General features: G+C 35.6%; 1 protein-coding gene across 1 annotated transcript in view; it reads right to left on the minus strand.

The window, feature by feature from the left end:
• PDE3A (phosphodiesterase 3A, cGMP-inhibited) overlaps positions 1 to 25,490 on the minus strand; it is a 436,853-nt gene that overhangs the window by 100,259 nt on the left and 311,104 nt on the right. The window contains exons 3-4 of the mRNA XM_006866012.1: positions 3,089 to 3,346; positions 599 to 753 (exon numbers count right to left, since the gene is read on the minus strand). Coding sequence (XP_006866074.1) covers positions 599 to 753; positions 3,089 to 3,346 — 413 coding nt within the window. The remainder of the gene's footprint in view (positions 1 to 598; positions 754 to 3,088; positions 3,347 to 25,490) is intronic.

Below are 25,490 nucleotides of genomic sequence, written 5' to 3' on the forward strand. Positions count from 1 at the left end.
TAAATAGAATAATGCCCCATACAAGTTCTCTATTAAATAAAGTGTTTCTTGTATTAGGTGTTTTCTTCAAATCATTTCCATATATTAACATTATCTCTTCTTTAGTTTTGGTAATTCTGGATTTTAAGTCACTTTGTAATATTGGAATTAATACACTAAATGAAGTTAAATCACCAAATGCTTGAACATGTCTAAGTGATTTTGGGGACGATAATCTACTTTTGGTTTTTATTTTTGCCTTTGGGATAATACTAGGACAGCTTCTCTGCTGGGTTTAGGGAATCTAAGTCAATTTTAAGTGTCAGGTTAGAAACCTTTGATTAAGAGTCTCATGTGAACCTCAGTTATGTAATCTAGGTAAAAATCTAGCCTGCCTTTATTGTGTTGCAAGGTCACACTGGAAGAAATCACTCTCTGTATTTAAATTGTTAATCCATACACCACTTTCATTCCTTACACCACATTTAGATGATATACAACTTTTTTCATTTCCAAACCTGATGTATAATTAATGCATTATATTCATGCTCTGTATTTATAAATCCTCATTGCTAAGTAACTTTTTTAAAAGACAAAACCTACAGGATCATTGTCTCACCTGCATAAAGGTGCTTCATGCAGTTTGATGCTGGCACTTCGGTCCCTCCGAACTGGTGCAGGCTCTAAAGTGGGCAGACCTGTTGCTGAGGTGGTGGTTGTCCAAGTAGATGAAACTCGTCTAAGTAGTCCTGGGGGCAAATTCCTTCTTAGGCGCTAGGAAGAAAGAGTGTTGATTTTATTGCCAACCATATTTTATATAACTAACTTCTATGTAGACTCCTGTAGGATCAGCACTGGACTGTGAACCACAAGGTTGACAGTTCAAACTCATCAGCTGCTCCTCCTAAATGCTATATAGGGTTGCTATGAGTCAGAAGTGACTTGACAGCACTTACCAATGTCTATGTAATATAATGGAAGGAACTGGGTTTTTAATCAAAAGTGAATTTGCTAAGCTATATTAGTTGAATATTACCAATATAAAATGTGATACTCAAAAATACACTAACAGACTGGATGAAATGGGTGACTATTATAATAAAACAAAAAAGAAATTCTGAAATCTCTTTTTTGTGCATAGATAAATAAGGTTGTCAAGTTGACTCAGACTCATAGAAACCAAACACTGTAAGACAGAACTAAACTGCCTCATAGAGTTTTCTTAATAGCAGATTGGCACAATATTGTTCCTGAAGCAGCTTCTGGGTTTAAACTGTTACCCTTTTGGTTAGCAGCTGAGTGCTGTAAACAATGCACCACAAGAATTCCTCTTTCACATATATTATGTTAATTATTATACATACAAAATTTCCTTCAAAAGTCACTTGTTTGGGGGGGTTTCATAAATTTATATCACCTATACAAAATATTATAATACCCAAGTGTTTATTGATTATATTTACATATGTTGATTTATAAATGATAAGGGGTAGGTGTAAGGTATAATAACTCTTTTACAAAATGCCCTACCTTTTTAATGGTAAACATGACTAATCATCAAGAATATAGGCAACAGAATCAGTACCAACTAATAGAAGACCTTGCTGACTTATTTGCTACCCCTTCTTTTCATTAATTCTACTCCTATCATATCCTAAGTATGATCTGTGGTATCATCAAGGTCAAGACAAGATAGTGGGTTCCAAAGGATAAGCAACAAAACTTTTAAAGTGGGCCCTTAACCTTAAAAACCAAAGTGAAGGTATTCTACTAAAACCACATCAGTGATAGTCATAATAGTTTAGAACTTATACCCACTTTTATTTGTGGCTCATTATTCATAGTAGATCAACTATGAAGCCATATTTCCAAAGACACATACTCCTTTTCAGAAGATGGCACCAATTTTGAGAACTTTAATCTTTGAACTGAAAAATAGGTCTGATTCTAAATAATTTCCTACATCTTTTAAATACCTGAGATGTATCTGAGAAGGTTAACTCAGTGGGAAGAGAAATGCTCAAACACTGGAAAATACCAGCATTCCTGCAGAGAAATGGTCACTGACCATTCAAGGAATCAATCGCTCTCTCCATTCCTTACTGTCAAAGAAGGCTTAGCTTTAAGTTTTTCAGAAAGCTGATGCTAGAAGGGAATTATGTAAATACCTGCTTGACAGTGCTGTTAGAAGAGCCCATATGGTACTAATTTTCAACCAACTTAAGACAATGGTTTGTCTTCTAAATAAATAACAGGATTGGATATATCAGAAACAACTTAACAAAATTTTTTTTAAGTCTTTAATATAACTTGGTTTCAACTAATAAATGAGGTCTGTACTGGACAAAGTCATCCGTCCTAAAATCGGTTAATAGAGAATTTGAGTCTACAACTTACTTTTGTAAATCTTTTATATCTTATCTATAAAAAGAAGTTGTATCAATTGTGAAAGCCATCTTTCATTTTAAATATGAAATTCAACCAAAACTGTAATAAAATTTAAAAGGCTGGCTAATTTGGAAAATAGATGGAATATGATGAAAAATATTATATTTAGAGATCAAAGAGCAAAAGAACCTTGAAATATAGAATAAATGGAAACAGAATCCAACTTAGAATCTGAGCAGGGTTGTTTTTTGTTTTGTTTTGGCTTTGATGCTGATGTTTTACTACTTTTCACCTAAAGCAAGGTATGGCATTTAGAAGAAATAATTATTTGAAGGTCTGGATAAAACAGGTAATGGAGATTTCTATTTATAGAAAGTGATCAAGTATAAGGGCAAAGTTTTTTATGTTTAAGTTTTATTAGTTTTGTCACCATGATCAACAAAACCATATTAAACCTAATGCTGTCTGGTTAATTCCAACTTATATTGAGTTTCTGAGACTGTAACTCTTTAGGGGAGCAGATAGACTCATCTTCTTCCTTCTGAACACCTGGTGAGTTTGAACTTTAGCTAGCAGTTTAGTGCTTTACTCATGGCACCACCAAGGCCCTGAATAAGTCATTGGAATTGATTAGAAGGTTTAGAGCAACAGGAAGAAAAGCTAGAAGACAATTAAAAGATAAAGGGGTTAACGCTTTAAGGAGTATGTTATTGGTACCTACCTTGGGTATTGTCAGTTTGTCTTTTTCAGAGCTTTCTTCTGAATCTGAACAGGTGTAATTCTCACTGAAGCAAACCACGGGATTAACTCTGGGTTTGTGAATGGACTGGAAGGTGAGTTGTGTGTTAAGCAGGTTGCTCACTGCCCTCAAGGACGTGCACACATTCGGGGGTAGAGAAGGGTCCGCCAGAAGATCAGTAATGAGGCCATGAGCTTCGCCCATCACGGCAATATCCACAGTAATACTGGTTCCTGAAGACTGAGACACCAAATAAATGAAAGGTAGATTAGAAAAGGAATTCAGTTGAACTTTTTCATTGAAAAATTGAGCTGCCCCCTTAGCATTAAATTAAATTCAAAACACATTTCTGTTGCTAGTGAGAGCTTTCAGCCTTTATATATTTGTATCACGATTTTTAATGCTAGAGCTTGGGAAGGGATATTGTATATTTTAACAGAATACAAAGAAACACCAGATGATACAAATCGTTCCTAAACTATTAGTTTTGGGAGCACAGTATTTCTGTATGATAAACACTGGACTACGAACTACAAGTTTGGCAATTTGAGCTCACCAGTCACTCCCAGGAAAAAGATGAGGCTTTCTGCTCTCACAAAGATGCACAGCCTCAGAAACCCTATACAGGGTCCCTATTGAGTTAGAACCCATTCTAAGGCACTTAACAACCACAACCATTAGTTTAAAGGTTGGAAGTTCAAATCTACCCAGAAGGTAGGTCTGGCAATCTGCTTCCTAAAAGTCACAGTCTTAAAAATCCTATGGAACAGTTCTGTAGTGCAAACAGGGAGTTATCATGAGTCAGAATCAATTTCAAGCCAAAAATCAAGTTTTAAAAGGATAAACAGTTTCAAAGAACTGGAAAGAAACTTCCTATCAAATTTATTTGAAGAAGAGTTGAACATTTTAAAAGAATTTAGATTTTTCATTTTGAAAGTAATATACTATATAATTAAAATTTTAATAATAATTTAGTTCAAGTAATACTTGAAGCTAGATTTTGTAATTTTCCAATTAACATTATGACTCCTTTTGTCATCAAGTTGATACCACCTCACGGTGATGCTATAGGACAGTGTAAAATTGCTTTGAGTTTTTGAAACTATAAATCTTTACAAGAGTAAATAGCCTCATCTTTGTCCCTTGGAGCAGCAGGTAGATTTGGACCATGGACCTTAACTTAGTATACCATCAGGGATTCTTTCAACTAACATTGGAGATTAAAAAAAAAAGAAAAAAATCAATTAAAGTTCATTTTAATTCACTTGTGGCTGCTAAGGACAGAAATTGCAGTTCTAAAATTCTGACATACCTATCATGTTCTGCCAAACTGCCTGTCAGATTCTGAATCATTGCCCCATATTCACTGAACAAAGAAAGAACGCATACAAACATGGGAACAGAAATATCTCCCACTCTGCTGGTGCAGAAGAGAAGAAAATCAGAATGATTAAGGGTGAGAGGGAAAAGAGTCATGGGTCCTGGAGTAAACGAAGCTTCAAGATTGAATGGAGAGAACCGTTGATAAAAGAATGTTGTCATAGTTGGAAGTACAAAACACCAGTGTACAGTTAAATAACATAACCCAGTTAACAACTGATAGCACAGATTGAAGAATTCTGCTACTTATATCCAAATTCTGAATTTCCATTTTGCTACATTCTAGATGCATGGTATTTGATAAGTCACTATGCTCTCAGTGCTGTCATTTCTCCACCTGTAAAATGCATATGCGATAATAATAGTACCAATCATAGACGGTAATGATAAGAATTAAAGAGATGTTGTCAATAAAATGCTTACTATTGTACTGGTAATTATGAGGACAACAATGATAATAATGACAATGATACTTATGGTAACAGTTCTGGAATTTCAGAATTTTCAAATAAGAAGCAAATGGGAAGTGTGGTTGACTACTTAAAAAAAAAAATTATCATTCTTTTACAGCAGACATAAAGATAAACTCCAAAGAGATTAACAATTTAAATATGCAAACTCATAAATTAAAGAAAATATGGAGGACTATCTCACAATTTTGGAAATATGAAGACTTTTGAAAAATAATATGCATTCATAAACCACCAAGGCAATTTTTGAGAGTTTGGATTAAATAAAGATGCCAACTTCTACATGGGAAAAGACATCATATAGTTAAAAGACAAACTGAAGAAACATTTGCCATCCAGAAAAGACAAAATATAACCAAATACAGAGTTTCTAAACTAATTAATGAAAGATAAAGTTGGATAAAGACAATAAGTAGATAATTTAAAGAAAGTGCAAATAATCAGATATATTTTAAAGTGACTTGCCTCTCTAAAATGGTAAATGCAAATTAATGAAATAAAAACAATTTATAATTTAGTAAATTGACAAAATAACAAAAATATTGACAATGCCAAGTATTAATGATAATACAAAGACAGGGCCTGTTTCTTTCATGTGATTAACACAACACAATCTGCATTTTTAAAAGAAAGTTTGCTAAGATAATTTATTATTTAAATGTATATATCCTGTTGTTGTTTGGTGTCAATAGCGACCCTATGCACAGCAGAATGAAACACTGCCCGATCCTGGGACAACCTCACTACTGTTGTCACGCTTAAGTCCATTGATGGTGTCACTTGGCCAATCCATCTCATTGGGGGTCTTCCTCTTTTTCTCTGACCCTCCACCTTACCAAACATGATATCCTTCTCCCAAACAACCTAGACACCAACCCTAAATAATTACTTCTATAAATATGTAAAAATATAAAGACAGGGACACAAATGGTACAAAGGTGTTCTGATAACAGCAGAAACATGTAACCACTAAATGCCTATCAATAGAGAAAAGAGTTTTATTTTTGTTTATTGTAATATCATTACATTTATAAAGCATTATGTACTTCTTTAAAAGATGTGGGTAGATCTAAAAATGATTATGGAATGATCATGGAATATTGGCCACTAAAAACTTGTTGCCATCAGGTTGATTCCAATGCGTAGCAGCACCACAGAACAGAGTATAACTGCCTCACAGGGTTTCCAAGGCTGTAAATCTTTATAAAACTAAACTGCCATATCTTTTCCCCATGGAAACTCCAATGGGTTGAAACAGTTTGCCTTTCAGCTAATAGTCAAGTACTTAATCAGTGAATCACCGAGGCTCCTTTGAATATTGGTTAGTGGGAAAACTGTACATAGAAAAAGTAAAATACATTTATAAACAGAACAATATTATAATTATAAACAACATCCATCATACATGAAGCAATCTAGTTTAGTACTAATTCTAAGTGATAGGTAAATTATTTTATAAAGGTATCACACACAACAGTTATGTCTTTTACCACTAAAATAATAATTTTTAAAAAACTTGCCATCAAGTCTATTCTTATTCATATCAACCCCTATACTCTCTACCAAAACATATTATTACATTTGTCATTCACAGAGTGGCTGGTAGGATTGAACCTCCAACCTTTTGTTCAGCAGCTAAGAACTTAACCACTGTGCCACCAGGGCACATTGTAACAATAATAATCATAATTACGATGATATTTACTGAGCACAAGTTTATATTGTAGGTATTATTATTAACATTGGAATCCGGTGTGGCCTGCTAACAGCAAGGTTAGTGATTCAAGCTTACTAGTCGCTCCTTGGAAACATGGAACTGACTTGATGACACTTACCAACAACAACTTCAACTCAAAGTCAGTAGATTTGGATTTTCTTTTTTAATCTTATTAACTTCATTTCATTGACTATTAGTCCTGGTGTGGCACTGTAGGATAAGCACTGGACTGCTAACCACAGGTCAGGGGTTCAAACCTACTAGTTGCTCCTCAGAAACCCTATACAGTGTTGTTATGAGTTGGAACCACTCGATGGCACTTAACAGTCACAAATAAGTTGCCTAAACTAGATACCAAAAAGTAGAAATTACAGGAAATAAATACACGAACTCCATAAACCAAGTCCTGAGACAAAAGTTATCTACACTCTGACTGTAGAATTTAGGTAAATCAACTTTTATGAAAGACAAATACATAATTTTTTGACATAATCTTGCTTTTCAATATACTTATTCCATCTGTCAACAAGCTTTTGTATACCTTTATTAAAAAATGTTTTAAGATGAGCTGTGAGTCTTCACTTCATAACAGTGAATCTTCAGAGGTGAATCTTTGTCCTCAAAGGGCTGTTTTCAGGGGACCAAATAGGTGAATGTCAGAACTATATGGAGGATGCTTTAATACCTCAAAACAAAGTTTTTGCAGAGTATCAACAGTGTGGGCAGAGGTGTGTGGGCATACACTGTCATGCAAGATCACAATGCCCTTGGAAAGCAGTCTTCTGAGTTTAATCCAAAATTTACACTTCAGCTCTTCAGTGAGCATCTCACTGTAATGAGTACTGTTGAGTGTTGAACCTTTTTCCTGGTAGTGTAGAGAATCTCAGAAAACAGTAAGCACCAATTTTCCAGCTGATGGTTTGACTTTTGAACTTTTTCTTGGTCAGCAATTGAGAATGTTTACATTTTAAACTCTGCCATTTACTCTCAGGTATGTAGTGATGAATCCGTCTTGTTACCAATGATGATTTCTTAAAAGAAACTTTTACCTTCCTTCAAGTATCAGTCCAAATTTTGTTTGCAGATGTCCAAACGCTTCTGTTTATGCTCTTCCGTGAGTTGTTTCTGTACCCACCTCACACAAACATTCTGAAACTCAAGTCTACCGTGTATTATTTTATAGGCAGAGTCATGGCTGATTTGCAAATGACTTGCCACATAATCCACAGTCACTCATCTTTTCGACAGAAACATGTCACATGCAAGCTCAATGTTGTTTGTCATCAGTAATGGATGTGGACAGGAATTTTAATATAACTGATTTCAGATAATTTTGGACTCGCCCTTGTACATAAATATATCTGCAAATTATTTTAAGCACTATTTCATTATTATGCCTATGTTTTCCCTCTGTTTATAGACCTAAATATTCATGTGAAATGACGTGAAAATTTAAGTGCATTATTAAAAGGTTTAGGGTGTGTGGTGCTGTAGGATAAACACTAAATTGCTAACCACAAGGTTGGCAGTACAAGCCCACCAGCTGCTCCATGGAAACCCTATACATTATATACATACTTCATTTATGTACTACATTATTCACTTTTTAAAAGTTCATGAAAATGCCACTGAATTCATTTATGGTTATATTTTAGAAACACATATTTTCAAGTGTTATTCTAGTCATTGTGCTTCTGAAAAACTCCCCTAGTGTGAGCCTCAGAAATGGTAATGTTCATTCCTAGCCATGCTGTTCTAATAAATCTAAACCAACATGTCACTGCAGTGTTTCCATACAAATTTTGAAATTTTAAGCCAAACTTTGCTTTCAAGACATATAATTTTAAAACTCTCTGACAAGGAAATTAACATTTTATGTTTGAATAATTAATAACTAAGGATGTTTTCTCAAAATATTCTCAGTACATAGAATAAACAAATGTGAGTATAAAGCAGAGCATGTACATTAACAATTTAAATTATAATTAGGATTATCATTTTATAATATATTTTTGCTGAAAGGCCAAGTCTTTTTCTGGAATCTCCAGTGCCACAGAATAAGTACTTGACCTCCCAGTCAGTTGGAATCACAAGGTCAGCAGTTCACACTTACCAGCAGCTCCTCAGAAACCCTATACAGGTTGGTAGGAGTCAGAACTGACTCTATGACATTTAACTATAACTATTCTCACAAGGCACTCCTGGTATGGCTCTAAAGGATCAGCAGTGGACTTCAAACCACAAGGTCACAGTTCAACCCCCCCAGGTGCTCCTCAGAAATCCTATAGAGGGTCACTAAGAGTTGGAACTGATTTGAGAGCACTTAAAAAAACAGCATCATAAGTCTTAAAAACAAAAAACACTTCCTTACTTTTTAAAGCAATGGGTGCATTATTTATATGCTCAGACAAAAGCAAATTATTAATCTTTTTAAATGAAACTTTAAAACATAAGAAGAACTTAAACCACCATCTTTATGAGTAATCATAAGTTTTACAGATGAATTCAACAACAACAAAAAAGCCAATATGTATTTCAATGTTACATAGGACAGATTTTTCAAAGCAAGACTTTCAAGTGAAAATAAAAGCAATCTTCAGTCATTAAGAAACAAATCACCCGTATTGGAATTGGCTCAGAAACCACAGCACTTTTATGTTGAAAATATTCTCTATAGCTACGACGAAGCCAGATCCTTAGTTTATTGTATGTATTTTTTTTTTTTAAATTCAAGAATACAATTTTACAATCATCAAAAATTACATTATACCCTTTAAGTCTGGAGTTGAACTTACCTCTGTGGTTCAATTTTCAGGCAGGTAAGAGATAGGTGTATAAGGGGGACAATATCAGTGAGGCACATATACCACAGAATGGTCAAACATCTGATATTAAAAGGACACCATTTACATAAGGACAAACTTCAGAAGGTGGAGCAAGGGGGAGAAATGGAAGCAAGAAAAACTGGGAAAAACTGAGATAAATGATGTTACACCGAGGTGACTGAAATCACTATGATGAAACAAAGCGTATGATTTTTTGAGTGTCGAACAGATGATCTACTCTGAAAGCCTTCACTCAATTCACAAAAGTTTTTGAAAAAGTTGCATTACATGTAAGTTTTCACCACTTTTAGATCACATAATTAAAATCTTTAATGAGTCATAAAGTCTAAAACCAACAATCAGATCTGTTTGCCAGGAATAAGCACACATGAAATGCTAAAAGACTAAAAGATAGGCAGGCTGCTGTTTCAAAAAACAGCAGACAAGCTATAAAAGAAAGGCCATGTTCGGGGAGTCACTGCTAAGAAATTGCAGAGGAAATGGGCTATGGTTGATGACAGAGATTTCTCATTATATGATACAAAATATGAGACAAAAAATATGAAGATGCACAGCTTTTCAGCTTTAAAAATAATAGGATTCAGTTTCTTGGTATTCCAAATGATGCTCAGATAAATATTTCATGTAACTTGTAAAGTGTTAGATAGTTATAATAAATACTAAAGGTTGAGTTTATACAAAAGCCACTTTAAAGACAAGTCTTAAACTAACAGCCTGAAATCATCATCAAGCACTACGGTAATGAGCTACAAAGCACAAAACCACAGTTGAGTCTTTTTACAGAGTAGATGAACAAAACAAACCTTTTCTTTCCTCTAAAAATGTAACCAAGCAATATAAAACTTTGTATTTTACAGGCCCTCCTTATAATAGAAATATTTATATTTAATGTTTAAGAAAATCCAAGTATAATTCCCTAGACACTAGTTAAATGACAACCAAATTTGGTCTGCCACCGTTAAAGAGAAAATCTGGAATTTAAGTCTAATAAACACTGGAAGAAAGTGCAGTTTTATATATCAAACCAAAAATAACTGATTCTTTTACTAAATCCAGCACATTTTAATGCACTGAGTTTTAAACATCTTTTCCCCTTTTTATCACCATCCATTCTATTTTAAAATAACCAGGACCTTCCAAACACAGGCTTTAAAATCAAACCAGTTACTGTCTAGTTGATCCAGACTCACGGTGATCCCATGTGCTTCAGAGTAGCATAGCATGGCACTACATATTCTAGAAGCAGATTGCCAGGACTTTCTTCCAAGGTGCTTCTGAGTTTGAATCCTCAAACTATTTGGTCAGCAGCTGAGCCATTAACCATTTATGCCACCTAGGAACTTCCTAATGATGACTTTGTTGTTAAGCGCCATCAGTTGGTTCCAACTCATACCAACCCTGTCTGTATAGGGTTTCCTAGGATAAAATGGTGGGTTTGAAACACTGACCTTGTGGTTAAGCAGTCTGATGCTTACCCTATAGTGCTTTTGTTGTTGTTGTTGTTGTTCTTAGGTGCCATCCAGTCAGTACCGACCCAGAGCGACCTTATGCACAGCAGAACCAAACACTGCCCGATCGTGGGCCAACCTCACTACTGTTGCTACGTTTGAGTCCACTGATGTTGCCAAGTGGCCAATCCAACTCGTTGAGGGTTTTCCTCTTTTTCTCTGACCCTCCACCTTAACAAACATGATATCCTCTCCAGCGACTGATCCCTCCTGACAATATGTCCGAAGTATGAGAAATGAAGTTTGGCCATCTTGGCCTCTAAAGAGCACTCTGGCTGCACTTCTTCTAAAATGGATCTATTGGTTCTTTTGGCTGCCCAGAGCACCTTCAATATTCTCCTCCAACACAATAACTCAAAAGCATCAATTCTTCTATAGTCTTTTCCCAACTACTGATCCTTTCTCTTTGCTTTTGCATGCATATGAGGTTATTGAAAATACCATGGCTTGGGTCAGGTGCACCTTAGTCCTCAAGCTGACATCTTTGCTATTCAACACTTTTAAAAGATCTTGTGCAGCAGATTTGCCTAAGGCAATACATTGTTTGATCTCTTGACTGCTGCTTCCATGAGTATTGATAGTTGATCTAAGAAGAATGAAGTCCTTGACAGCTTCAATCTTTTCTCCATTGATAAGAATGTTGTTTACTGGTACAGTGGTGAGGATTTTTGTTTTCTTGACATTGAGATGTAATCCATACCGAAGGCTGTGCTCTTTGATTTTCATCAGTAAATGTTTTAAGTCCTCTTCACTTTCAGCAAGCAAGGTTGTATCATCTGCATATTGCAGGTTGTTAATGTTGTTAACGCTGCATTCATCATCGAAAAGAACATATCCAGATTAAGTCATGAGGTACAACACTTCTTCACTTTCAGCATCCAAGGTTGTATCACCTGCATATCGCAGGTTGTTAATGAATCTTTCGCCAATCCTGATGCCATGTTTTTCTTCATATAACCCAGAATCTTGGATTATTTACTCAGCACACCCGCTGAATAAGTATGGTGAAAGAATACAATCTTGTCGCACACCTTTCTTAATTTTAAACCACTCAGTGTTCCCATGTTCTGTTCGAACAACTGCTTCTTGGTCCAGGTCCACATTCCTCATGAGCACAATCAAGTGTTCCAGAATACTTATACTTCACAATGTTGTCCATAGCTTGTATTGATCCACAAAATTGAAAGCCTCTGCATAGTCAATAAAGCACAGATAAACATCTTTGTGATTTTCTCTGCTTTCAGCCAAGATTCATCAGACATCAGCAATGATATCCCTCATTCCACGGCCTCTTCTGAATCCCGCTTGAACGTCTGGAAGTCGTCTGTCAATGTATGACTGTAGCCATTTCTGTATTACCTTTAGTGAAACTTTACTCGCATGGGATATCAAAGAGATTGTCCAATGATTTCTGCATTCTGTTGGGTCACCTCTCTTTGGAATGAGCACAAATGTGGATCTCTTCCAATCAGGTGGCCAGATAGTTGTCTTCCAAATTTCTTGGCAGAGATGAGTGAGTGCCTCCTGTGCTGCTTCACTTTCTTGAAAGATTTCAATTTTTATCCCATCAATTCCTGCTGCCTTGTTCTTTACCAATTCCTTCAATGCACCTTGGACTTCCTCCTTTAGTATTATTGACTCTTGATCATATGCTACCTCTTGAAATGGTTGAACTTCAACCACTTCCTTTTGGTACAGTGACTCTGTGTATTCCTTCCATCTTTTCTTGATGCTTCCTGCATCATTCAGTCATTTGCCCAGAGAATCTTTCAATAATGAAAGTCGAGGCTTGAATTTTTTCTTCAGTTCCCTCGGCTTAAGAAATGCTGAGTGTGTTCTTCCTTTTTGGTTTTCTGATTCCAGATCTTTGCACATTTTGTTGTAATATTTGGCTTTATCTTCTCGAATTGATCTTTGAAATTTTCTGTTCAGCTCTTGGAGGTCCTCATTTCTTCCATTTGCTTTAGCATCTCTACACTGGAGAGCAAGTTTCAGTGTCTTTTTTGACATCCATTTTGATCTTTTCCTTCTTTCTTGTCATCTTAATGACTTTTTGCTCTCTTCATGTATGATGTTCTTGATGTCATCCCACAACTATTCTGGTCTTTGGTCTTTAGTGTTTAATGTATCTGATGTTTAATGTTTAATGTTCTTCAGATGATCTCTAAATTCAGGTGGGATATATTCAAGGTCATATTTTGGCTCTCATGGACTTGTTTTCATTTTCTTGAGCTTCAGTTTGAATTTGCATACAAGTAATTGATGGTCTGTTCCACAGTGTGCCCCTGGCCTTGTTTTCACTGATGATGTAGAACTTTTTAAAGGAGCTCTGGTAGTGTAGTGGTTACATATCGGGCTGCAAACCGCAAGGTCAGCAGTTCGAAACTACCAGCTGTTCTGTGGAAGAAAGATGAAGCGTTCTGCTCCTGTAAAGATTTATAGCCTCTGAAACCCTGTACAGGATCACTATGAGTCGGAACCGACTCAGAGGCACACCATCACCACCACCATGGAGCTTTTCATGGTCTCTTTCCACAGATGTAGTCAATTTGATTTCTATGTATTCCATCTGGTGATGTCCATGTGTATAGTCACCTCTTATGCAGTTTAAAGAAGGTATTTGAAATGAACAAATCATTGATTTTGCAGAATTCTATCATGCGTACACCAGCATCATTTCTATCACCAAGGCCATATTTTCCAATTACTGATCCTTCCTCTTTGCTCCCAACCTTTGCACTCCAATCACCAGTAATGATCACTACATCTCGATTTCATGTTTGATCAATTTCAGATTGAAGAAGTTGGTAGAATTCTTCTATTTCATTTTCACTGGCTTTAGTGTTTGGTGTGTAAATTTAATAATAGTGGTATTAACTGGGTTTCCCTGTAGGCGCATGGATATTATCCTATCACAGACAGCGTTTTATTTCATGACTGATCTGGATATGTTGAAATGTTATGTACCTCAAATTAGGCCACTATTTCCCCCCCAAATTTTATGACTATCTTCAAAACCAACCCCAGGATTCATAGAGAAAATAGCGTGTCCTTTGGAGCACTTAGACTTTCCTCCTACACAGTGAGAGAACTGGATCTCTCTTAGGTTTCTTCCACTGCTCAGTCTAATTCTATTCTCTACATAACATAAATGTTTGTGTACATACACCAAAGAATAAAGAAGGGAATGATTTTTAAACTATTTCTTGGTGTCATGAATCAATTTTGAAATATTTGAAAAGATTCAATTCTCTTTTTTTCTGTAGACTGAAAAATGTCCTTTTGTCACAATTGATATCTAATTTTATCCAACCTCTGTGGTGCTGTAGGATGAGCACTAGATTGCTAACCACAAGGTTGGAGGTTCAAATCCACCAGGCATTCCTCAGAAACCAATAGTAGCTATAAGTTGGAACCAGCTAGAGCGCACTTAACAACAAAAACAACAACAACCCAATTATTGAGTCATTGATGCAATTTCTTCTTTAAGGTAACACATGTGTCCTGATAACTCATGAGGAACTGACCATTGTCTTCAACTACCACATTCTACTTCTCCCAATTGAGTTATATATTTACCAAGTGCCAGTTATATTTAGAGTCCTGGTGTGGCACTGTGAGATAAGCACTGTACTACTAATCGCAAGGTCAGTGGTTCAAACCAACCAGATGCTCCTTGGAAACCCTGTACAGGATTTCCATAAGTCAAAACTGAGTCAAATACACTTAACAACAACAACAACAACAATTGTGTTTAGTTAAAAAACTCTTTAGGTCATTTGTGATTGTCATTGTAAATTGCATATGTGAATATTCCTATATCAATAAACCAGTTATAACATCTTCCTTAAAAAGTAAGTTGAATGCTTTAAATATACTTCATAAACATAAGGCCCTAAGATCATTACTGATTTGAATTAGACAGCAGTGATACAACTGTTAATAATTCAAACTGAAAATTGTATCATCTGAAGGATTCTCAACTTAAAATGCTTCAAAATACAAAAGTAGCTCCCACTGTTAAGAAAATGAACCAAGTAACCAGAAACTGGCAATCATATACAACAGCGTGTGGGCATGGTACATGCAAGAATAACAACTGAAAACTCCCATCAAAACACTGGACAGATATTCAAAGGAAAACATTCTTGTAACTTCAATCAAAGATGTACAAATACCTGTACATTTATAGTTATTAAGTTAAAATGTATTTGGAGCTATGTCATATTTTTGTGATTCTCTGTGGAACATTTAGAAATGATCAGAACAACCATTGGTGATAATTATGTATTAGTCAGCATTTCCTCTCGTTTGAGAGATGAGGCATAATACAACAGTGATGTCAGTGGTATTGGTTATTCCTCGACAAAGAGATCAAAAGTCAAGTTTTATTTATGAATTAGCACACTGGGTATATAAGATCTAAGTGCATACTTTCACCAGCTATATAGTTTGGAAGGTTGTGTATTTCCAAGAAGTTGGAAAGCAAATTTACAGAGAGTTGGGAAATACGTAAGAAGTTTTATTCATTCATCAATTTGAAATATTTATTTTATGTGGTAGCACATGGATGTTTAGAGACACAGACTCTAGACTCAAACTGTCAGTTTTCAAATTTTAGATTTGATGCTTATTAGTTTTGGGATCTGGGGAATTCACATAGTGCTTCAGTTCTTGTGGTAATAATAATAATAAACAACAACTACATAGCATTGCTGATAATTAAATGAAATTATACACATAAAAACCTCAGTAGAGTGCTTGACCCATAGTATGTGTTTGGTAAACATTATTGACCACCATCATTATTATTACTCCATAAAAACAGATAGTGTATAATAAGAGAGTCAGATTATACGTGTGATTTGTCCTCTGTGTCCCCTACCTATACTGGATCAGTACTTTTTTGTATAAAAAGGACAGCATGGAGAAGTTATTTTATTACCAACAAAAGTTAACAACCAAAGTAAAAACTCAAATAGGTTCATGTCTTATTCTGGGTAAAATATAGCCATAATGATACTACTCCCCACTCCCATACACTCATAATAGTTCTGAGATTAATTTTAAAAAGTAATTGTACAAAGTCCTTGTTTCAGTTACTCTGGCTGATTGCACTGGTATGATTGATAATACAGTGTGTGAAAGGAATTCTGAAAGCAGGCCTGTTAGCTCCATTGTTGCACATACTTTTTTTTCTTTCTATTTAGTCATCCTGGGAGGCACCCTGGGAGGCAAACATAGCATGGGAAGAACATTCTCAGGGTGAAAAGGGAGTTGGGATAAGAAAGGCATAAACAGTGTCAGGGATGACACATTAAAAGAAAAAGTCACAGGGACTTTTTAACGGAACTTTGGTCCTCGATGGTGGGAAAAAGATGCCCAATGCGTTTTGGAAGCTTCATCCACCTATACCTCTATTGCAGACATTTCCCCCCCCCGCCCCCCCGGCCCTTCAATCTTTCCCTGGGAAGCGGACGGTGATACTAGGAAACAGTCCAGTATTTTGGTCTTTAATTTTTTAAATTGATTTAGAAGATGAGCTGGATTTGATAAAATGATCTTTGCTTTATTACTGGTTCTGACCTCAGAGCCAGCAAAATTGCATATGTGTTTATACTTTCATAGGACTCATTTATAATTTTAGACTTGAAGTTGGTTGGGAAATTTTTAAAAAATGAAATCATGTGAAAATTTTGTAGTAACTCATTGTAGGCTGAACCTTGGCTAAATGCCATTCTAAGGAAGCAGATGTTTGCTTATTTTAATTTTCTGGCAGGGAATATGAGTTTACATTTGAATTTTCATCTTAAGATAATATATATGTACAGTAGAGGAAAACATATAGGGCCCTTCATCAAACTGCTTTCCAACAACATCTCTGTTGGCAGGTCCCATATGAGATATGAAATACAGCAAGTTTGAACATTTACCAGAATTCATAACTTCCTTCTCTTTAGATATTCAAATTGCATTCTGAGTCACTAAATAGGATGTATTCCCTGAAATCTCTCTCAAAATAAGCTGAAAAAAAATGCTTAAATGGTCACTCTGCTTATAATTTCTAAGTGCTTTAAGCACTAGTGAACTCAAGCAATATCCTCAAAAGTAACTATTATCACAAAATACAATTTTATTATTTAGAAACTAAAACACATATACTAAATAGCTTCTTCTGACAAGCACCCATATCTGAGGAAACAACCTTAGTTACCCTTGACTTCCAGACTGGCACTGACTCTCTCTCTTAATTAGAAAAGATGCGGGAGGTGAAAAGATATAAAGTTTTTAGGTAGTGACTTGTTCATATTACTGCTCATGCAAGTAAATGCCGGAAGCCTTGGTTAAGTATCAATACAAATCACTATTGTTTCGGCTAATGGAAGAAATAAGAAACAAAGGGAACTTCACTGGATTCTCTGATACCAGCATGAGTTTGTAAATATTATAGGAAACATTAAGAATCCCAAGTAGGAATTCAAGATACGGATTAATTTGGGAGAATTTGTTTGTTAAATTTTAAGAATAGCTATTAAGCTTGAACTTGAGGTATCTGTTTGATTAAACCCTAAAAACCACTTCAGTGAACAACAGATGGCAGCATTCTACCTTTTAAGGAACTTCAATTGTCTCAAAATCTCTTTTTGAATGAATGTTGCACCCCCATTGACAAAGTTAGTTTCTTGTTTACACAAAAAGCCAAAATAAACTTTAAATATATAACTTAGACAAAACTATAGGTAGAAATAGATAAACACTGAGACTGCTATATCCCTTAGGATCACTGTTAAGTAAAATCATAATTATGTACTTAATATTTCACCTAAATTATAGACTTTTCAATTATGTCATCTCTCTACATTTTTATAAGAAACATCATATAAACATGACTAATTTTCATAGACAATGTGAAGTATTTTTCTATAATGTAATTTTCTATTAAAATATCCATACTGCAAATAAAAATGGTCACCTTTTTAAAACTTTCATTTCATCACTAGACTTTCATATCTTACGTTGTTGTTGTTGTTGTGTGCCATTGAGTCGGTTCCGACTCATAGCGACCCTGTATAGGTTTTCCAAGGAGTGGCTGGTGAACACTTATATTATTACTGATTTGCTTTGTAACACTCTTGTTCCAGAATGATTTTCTTAGAGTCCTGAAATAATATAACAGAACTGATCTTCATATTAACGCCTGCTAGGGCATTCCTTTACTTCATACACTAGAGCACCAAAAGCAAAAGTAAACAAACTAAAAATTCTGGCAGCTGTAACTTCTTAGAAATCCTGAGAAACTCTTGACCAGTTCTCACCTGCACTTCTGAAATTTTCCTGTCACAATACGTGTCAAAGATCAAATTCAACTATTGGTGTGTGATTATTTGTTGAAGGTCTGTATTCCTTGTTTAGGTTGAAAGTTCCACAAGGGCAAGGCCAAGGTCAATTTTAGCTTTCACTTACCAATTTAGCCCCAGAGCCTGGCACTGTGTAGGCCCTCAATAATATTATGAATGATTACAAGCAAACATGAGTAATACATTCTAAGTCCCCTATTACGAATTAAATTGTGTCCTTCCAAATGTGTACAGAAACCCTGTATAGGGTTGCTATGGGTCGGATCCAACTCAATGGCACTTAACAACAACAACAACAATAAAATATGTAGAAATCCTAGCCTCTATACCTGTAAATGTAATCCTGTTTGGAAAAGGGGTTTTCATTACACTAATTAGATTATACCTGAGTAGGGTGGTTTCTAAATCTAATCATTTCTGAGTTATACAGAGAAAATTAGACACATGGAGGAAGAGCGATGTTATGTGAGAATTACCAAATAACTGAGGTCAAAGGGGCCTACTGGCAAGCAAGGAATCAACAAGGACAGTACTCTGATTTAGACTTTTAGCCTCCAGAACTGTGAGAAAATGAAGTTCTGCTCTTTAAAGTTACCAACTGTTATGGAGCATTAGGTAACACTTCCTAAGACAACTATATTCCTTAAGATATCACGCTTCCTAACTATATTTCCTATATCCAGTTCTCTGCCTTAAAATATATAGAAACATAAATTGCAGTTTCTAAGATATTTCCTTAAAACAAAACACCAGGGACTACCTATAGTGACTATACTAATTCATACAGAACGAGGAGAAAATCAAGCTGGCTTTCAGACTTATGGCATGGGCAGATGGGTAAGTAAGAATCTTTTACTGAATTAGGAATCAAAAGATGAATGAGTTTTGAAGAGATGCTGAGCTATTAAGTTTTTAATAGTATGTGGTGGATGTCCACAGAATAATTCAAATTACATATCAGAAATGACATCTAAACTGGAAAACAAACATTTGGACTTCAGTGACATATAGACAGAAATTTTAATAACATGCTGCCAATGAAGTGTGTAAAGAGGAAGGAGAAAAGGACAAAGGGCAGAGCCATAGTCAATCCCAACTACTAAGGGACAATAAGAGAAACTCACAAAGGGAAATGAGAAGGAACAACTGCACTAGGAGTGTGGTATCAAAGGGGCCAAGAAAATATGTTTGTCAAGAGGCAAGGTGTAGTTAGCAATGACCAGTGCATTGGACATATTAATAAATTTAGTATCTGTACGTCACCAGTAACTGGAGAGGACACTTTCAGAGATGTTGTGAGGTTGCAAGACAGACTATGAAAATTGAGCATTAACAGGAAGACAAGAAAACAATAATGTCATGAAAAATTACCACAAAAATATCCTTCTAATGTCATGAAGGATAGAGAAATGGCAGTGTCTAGAGGAAAGACATGGCTTAAGAATTTGCTGAACACTTGAGTAAACATACATGTTGAAGCAGGCAGTCCATTAGTATGAGATGGTTAAATACAATACGGAGTATGGAATGATAAGTAGATAAAGGTACAAGAACAGGAGATAGCAGTCAAGGGACTGGCCTTTTACAAGAGGGAATACCTTTCCTAGGATAATAGTAAGAAAGAAGGATATTTATAGATTTGCAGATGAGAAACTGAAGGCGTGCTTATACTTTGTTTTTTATTTACTTTGTAAATTTGGCAATGTGTCCCCTGGTGAAAATATAATATGGATATTGGGATTAAAGGTACAAAGGAGATGAAGAAAGTTTGAGAGAGGAGTAGCAAAGAGTTGTTAGAATCTCAAGCACTACTGAATGCCTGGCTAAGGTGGGAGATCATGGATTCCACTGTATACTCATTGTATACTTTTCAGTGTTACATAGCAGGAAATTTCATATGAAAAGGCAATATAGGTAAAACAGGAGGGTTCTAACAGGAAAGAAAAAAAATAGACTATTGGACTCTGGTAGCATAGTGGTTACGAATCAGGCTACAAGGTCAGCAGTTCGAAACTACCAGCTGTTCCATGGGAGGAAGATGAGGCTTTCTGCTCCCGTAAAGATTTACAGTCTCAGAAACCCTGTTCAGGATGCTATGAGTCGGAACTGACTCCACGGCACATAACCAACCAACCAACCATTGGACTCAAGGTGGGAGAGCAGTGCAGAGAGTAGGTGAAGGACAGAGCTTCAAAACTTGAAGAAACTTAAAGAATGTGGGGCATTTGGCTGAAAAAGATAAATATCGGATTCCACCAGTAGATTCAACTTTCAGGTATGGAAGATGTCTGTGTTTTACTAGCAGAAAAAATGGTTTAAAAAGAAGTATGAGGAGGTGAATGAAAGGCAAGTTTTTCTATCAGTTGGTTATTCGGCTATGAAAGAATTCTGAGATGTGGTACAGAAGGCCAGCTTGACCAAAGCTACAATATCAATGCATGAAACCAGGATATTGGAAGAGTGAATGAACAGGAAGAGAAGAAAGAACCAACATTAAAGAGAGTCAATTATACTTGTAAACTGATTATATTTGGGGACATGAAAAATGCAGTTGATTCATTTCTGATACTTTTCATTACTCTGAGCACAATATTCTCTCAGTTCCTTCTTCAGTAATCTCTAAAAGAGTCCCTGCGAATGTGTAAAAGCCATATTGGGTCTGACAACCAATCTAAAAGAACGTTCTCTTTTTGATAGCAACCCTCCAAACTGAGTTAAACTTTCTAAGTGTAAATTTGTTTAAAATAAAGTACACTGAAAATTCTGAAAATTAATATATAAAAGGAATTACTTTCAAAGTTTGAAACTGGTACACAAAAAGTTAAACAACGTGTCCAATGTTACACAGATAGTATAAAGCAGAGGTGACATTCAAAGGCAGGCACTCTGTATCTGAAACCCTATACTATTAGTAACAACACAAAACTGCATGTCAGTCCTGTGGGTTACTGTTCCGATGCACAGTCTTTTCCTTTTGATAATATGAAAATATCTTCGTAAGTTTGCTACACATTGTTAGTTTTGTGAACTCTTGCTTCAACTAATTTGTATCAATTTAGTCTCTCATAATGAACTTGTTAACGTCATCAGCAAACGCCACAATTTTATGGTATACTCCCTTCTTTCAGATCTTTTCGTAAATGTCAAATTAGACTTCCCAGAACTAAGTCTTAGGGAAGACCCAGCTATTAAGTATTTCTCCATCAAGAAAAATGCTGCTTATTCTTTCTCCCCATTTCCTATATTTAAGCCAAAAATCTCATAATATGCCACCATTGATTGGACAGAAAGAAACTAGTGGGCTCTCCTGGAAACTTCTGTTGCTAAGAAGACATTTGTCTTCATTTTAGGGGGTAATGAAAGTAAAATTTTATAATGTATCTGTCTACAAGTCTGGGTTAATTACTCCAATTTAAGAACCTGGTTTCAGGTATAATCATATTATGTTCAGAATTTTATTAGACAACTAAAAAATATGATTATCCTATTGTCATCTTACCCTGGTAGCTCACCAAGATATATCGTATGCAGATATTGGGCCGGAAAGTCAAGGTTTTATATTAGAAGCATTTTAAAGTTATGCCCTACCCCTTGCATTTAGCAACAATGTGTTGCTCAGTAAACATGGAAATTGCAAGTAAATAAGTAATTTGGTCATTATAATTAATCACTTATGACAGAGTTGTTTACTTCCTTGCAGATACAATTGATATTTTCAGTCAATATACTGTAAGTATAGCAATAGTACCACAATTAAGAAACATGAAAGGCCAACAATTTATAGAAATTCAGTATGGATTCTTTAAGACAGAGATCTATGTAAAGGAAATAAAATTATATTAAAAAATCTTTTTAAATGATGGTTTTATAAGGTTAATAAAATTGCTGATAAAAATGGAGCTTATTTTATTTTTCTGTGGATCAGATGGAAGGATCGAGGTAGAAATTGGTAATGAATTAATCTTTAACTATCTGTCAGTTCAGTGGGGTTTCATGTCATTTTAAAATGAGAAAATAAGAACTGAAGTTTAGTTAAATGCACACATTAAAAAAAAAAAAATTATGTTCCATAGAAACAAATAACCAAAATTATTAAGATAAATAAACAAAAACCATATGCAATGAATTCTTTCAGGTGCTTGCTCTGAGAGCTAACAAAAGATGAAAATTAATAAAGACTATAGACACACGGTGTCACAAGCGTTTTGTAATCAACTGCAAACATTAAGTTTGGTAGTTTAAAATCACACAGCAGCTCTATGGAAAATGTTGTCATGTGCCGTGGAGTCGGTTCTGACTCATAATGACCCTCTACAGGGTTTCTGAGGCTGTAAATCTTTAAATGGACCTGGCAAACTCCTGTCAAGAATGCAGCCAAGAAAACCCTATGGAGCATTTCTACTCTATCACATATGGGTCACCATGAACCTGGGGTTGATTTGACAGCAACAAACATAAACATTATACACTTGCATAGTCCCAGTTAAAAATAGTAATATAGACTCAGGACCATTGTCTCCAGGGACACCATGGTAAATTGACATAACATAGTCTACACCCTACTTTGATGTGTAGTTACTGGGATATTAAAAGCTCATGAGTAGCCATCTAAGGTGCAGCTATTGGTCTCTCCATGTGCAGAGGAAAGAAGAGTGATGAAAATCGAAGATGTTTGGAGATAATTAGTCTAATGGACTAATAGAACATGTAAACATCCATTTCCATGACTCTGAGATCAGAAGAATGAGATGGTGCCTGGCTAGTAGTACCCACTGCTTTGACAGGGATCACGTTAGAAACTTCCAGATAGAATCGGATAAAATGTGAAACCAAATTCAAAATTATTTAAAAGATTGGGCTTACTAGTCAGAAAGAGATGAGAGGAACCCAAGACTATGACCCTAGCCACTGTTCAGATCTGGAATGGAAGTTACCCACATGGCCCAATTTTCAGCTAAGCAGTAGATATAGTGGGGGGACAACATTATTAAGGTATCCTCACCATGGAATGGTCAACCATTCAAAATCAAAAGGACAAAGTTCAGAAGGGTTGGAAAAGAGGGTGGAATAGAAACAGGATCTACAGGGAAGGAAGGAGGTAACTGCTGTTACATGGAAGGGATTGAAATCATTGAAATGAAACAAAGTGTATGATTTGTTGAATGTAAAACTGATGATCTGTTCTGTAAACCTTCACTTAATTCACACACACACACAAAAAGTAATATAGAGTAATATCTAGTTTAAAAGAATCTGAAAATTTCTTCCTGCTTGTTTTAATATTTCCAGTAAATCATTTTAACTTGTTTTATCATCTCTTTCTTCAGTCACACCTACACTGACACCCAAAAGATTACAATAGCTTTTCAGCAGACCATCAAGCAAGTCTTGTGGCCATTGGGTTAAGGAACAGTCCTAATTAATATCTTATGGACTACTGTAGCATTTTCATAACAAGACACAGACCCAGAGATATTCAGAAACACATCAATTCTGAACACTCTTCAAACATATTCAGTGAATGCCATAATTGCGTCTCTAAACCCATCACGGCAGTTTCAGTTCTCAAGCCAGTGATTTGGTTAGAGATGAGGAGATCTGAGTCAGTATAGGTTAATGAGATATGATGAGAACTTTGTTTAGTGATTCCAGGAAAATAAATCTACCTCCTCTTCCATGTGAACATGGAAGCAGACTGCTGTCAGAAGCCATCTTTTGATCAGAAGTGGAATCAACTTTAGGATGAAGTCAATACTGTAGATAGAGGAGAGCATGAAAAATCAAGCAAAACAACAACCACAAAAAAAACCCCTGATTCTCATTAACATTATGGAGCAATTCATTAGCCCCAAAGGCTTCCCTCCTATGACGTTCTTATTATGAGTTCATAAAAGTTCTTTATTGCTAAAACTAGACTGAGTAAAATTGTCTTTTAGTTACAGTTGGAATTATCCTAACTAATATAGTAGAAAATATTACTAAATGTGTATTTAATGAGTAGAGAACAAAGCCATCAAGAGTTATAACTCCTGAGCACAGACTGAGTGACTCAATCCTGCTGTGTCCCATTGAGTGGGTCTGGCGCATAATGACTCTGTAGAAGGTTTCTGGGAGCCCTGGATAATGCACTGGCCTGAAAGGTTGATTTGAACTGCAAGGTTGGTGGTTGAAACACACAAGCCTCCCCTTGGAAACTCTATACAGGGTTGCTATGAATTGGAATCGACTATACAACACTCAACAACAACAACATAGGGTTCCTGAAGCTGTAAATCTTTACGGGCGCTAAAAGCCTCATCTTTCTCCAACAGAGTGGCTAGTGGAAGCACGCATCATAGACCACTTATATTCACACCTTAATTGAAAATCACTACATGCCATGGGCCTTCCAGGTGACCTATAAAAGCCTCTTATTAAATCTTCTTGTGCTAAGGTACTATATTACACATGTATTGGGTTTTGTGAGCTCCTCGGAGATAAAAACAACTTTTATATTCTTTTCCCACTCCCTACAGCAACTTTAACTATGCTCAGCACAAAGGTACCTAATTAGTTTTAAAAAGTAGCCCTTTCTCTAGTTCTTCTTGGGAGAAAATGTGCAAAGCATTTATCCAGTCCACATTACATAGATTTCTGAATATAGATATGAATGTTATTTACATCTATATATTTTTAGAATTACACTGTATTTCTTCTTTTAATAGCATTTTTCCTGTAACCTCTCTTTTCTTCATTTCTTCCTCCTTGCAACATAAAAGCACTGTTAACAGTTCCCAAGCTAATAAAATTGTTCCTGGACTCCATCTAATACTGCTATCAGTTCTTTTTAAATGTTAATGCATTAAACTCCTTGAAAGAGAGCTCTTGTCTGACTTTATATCCTTCCTTGAAGTATTTCATCTTTCACGCACAGCAATCTGATTTCTACCTCTTCCTGATAAAATAGCCTTCCCTATTAAATTCAGTCTATATCTTAATGAAAATATCTAATGACAAGGAGCTCTGGTAGCGTAGTGGTTACGAATCGGACTGTGAACCTTAAGGTCAGCGGTTCGAAACTACCAGCCGCTCCGCGGGAGAAAGATGAGGCTTTCTACTCCCGTAA

Source organism: Chrysochloris asiatica, unplaced genomic scaffold, assembly GCF_000296735.1.
Source record: "Chrysochloris asiatica unplaced genomic scaffold, ChrAsi1.0 scaffold00086, whole genome shotgun sequence".
Lineage (NCBI taxonomy): Eukaryota > Metazoa > Chordata > Mammalia > Afrosoricida > Chrysochloridae > Chrysochloris > Chrysochloris asiatica.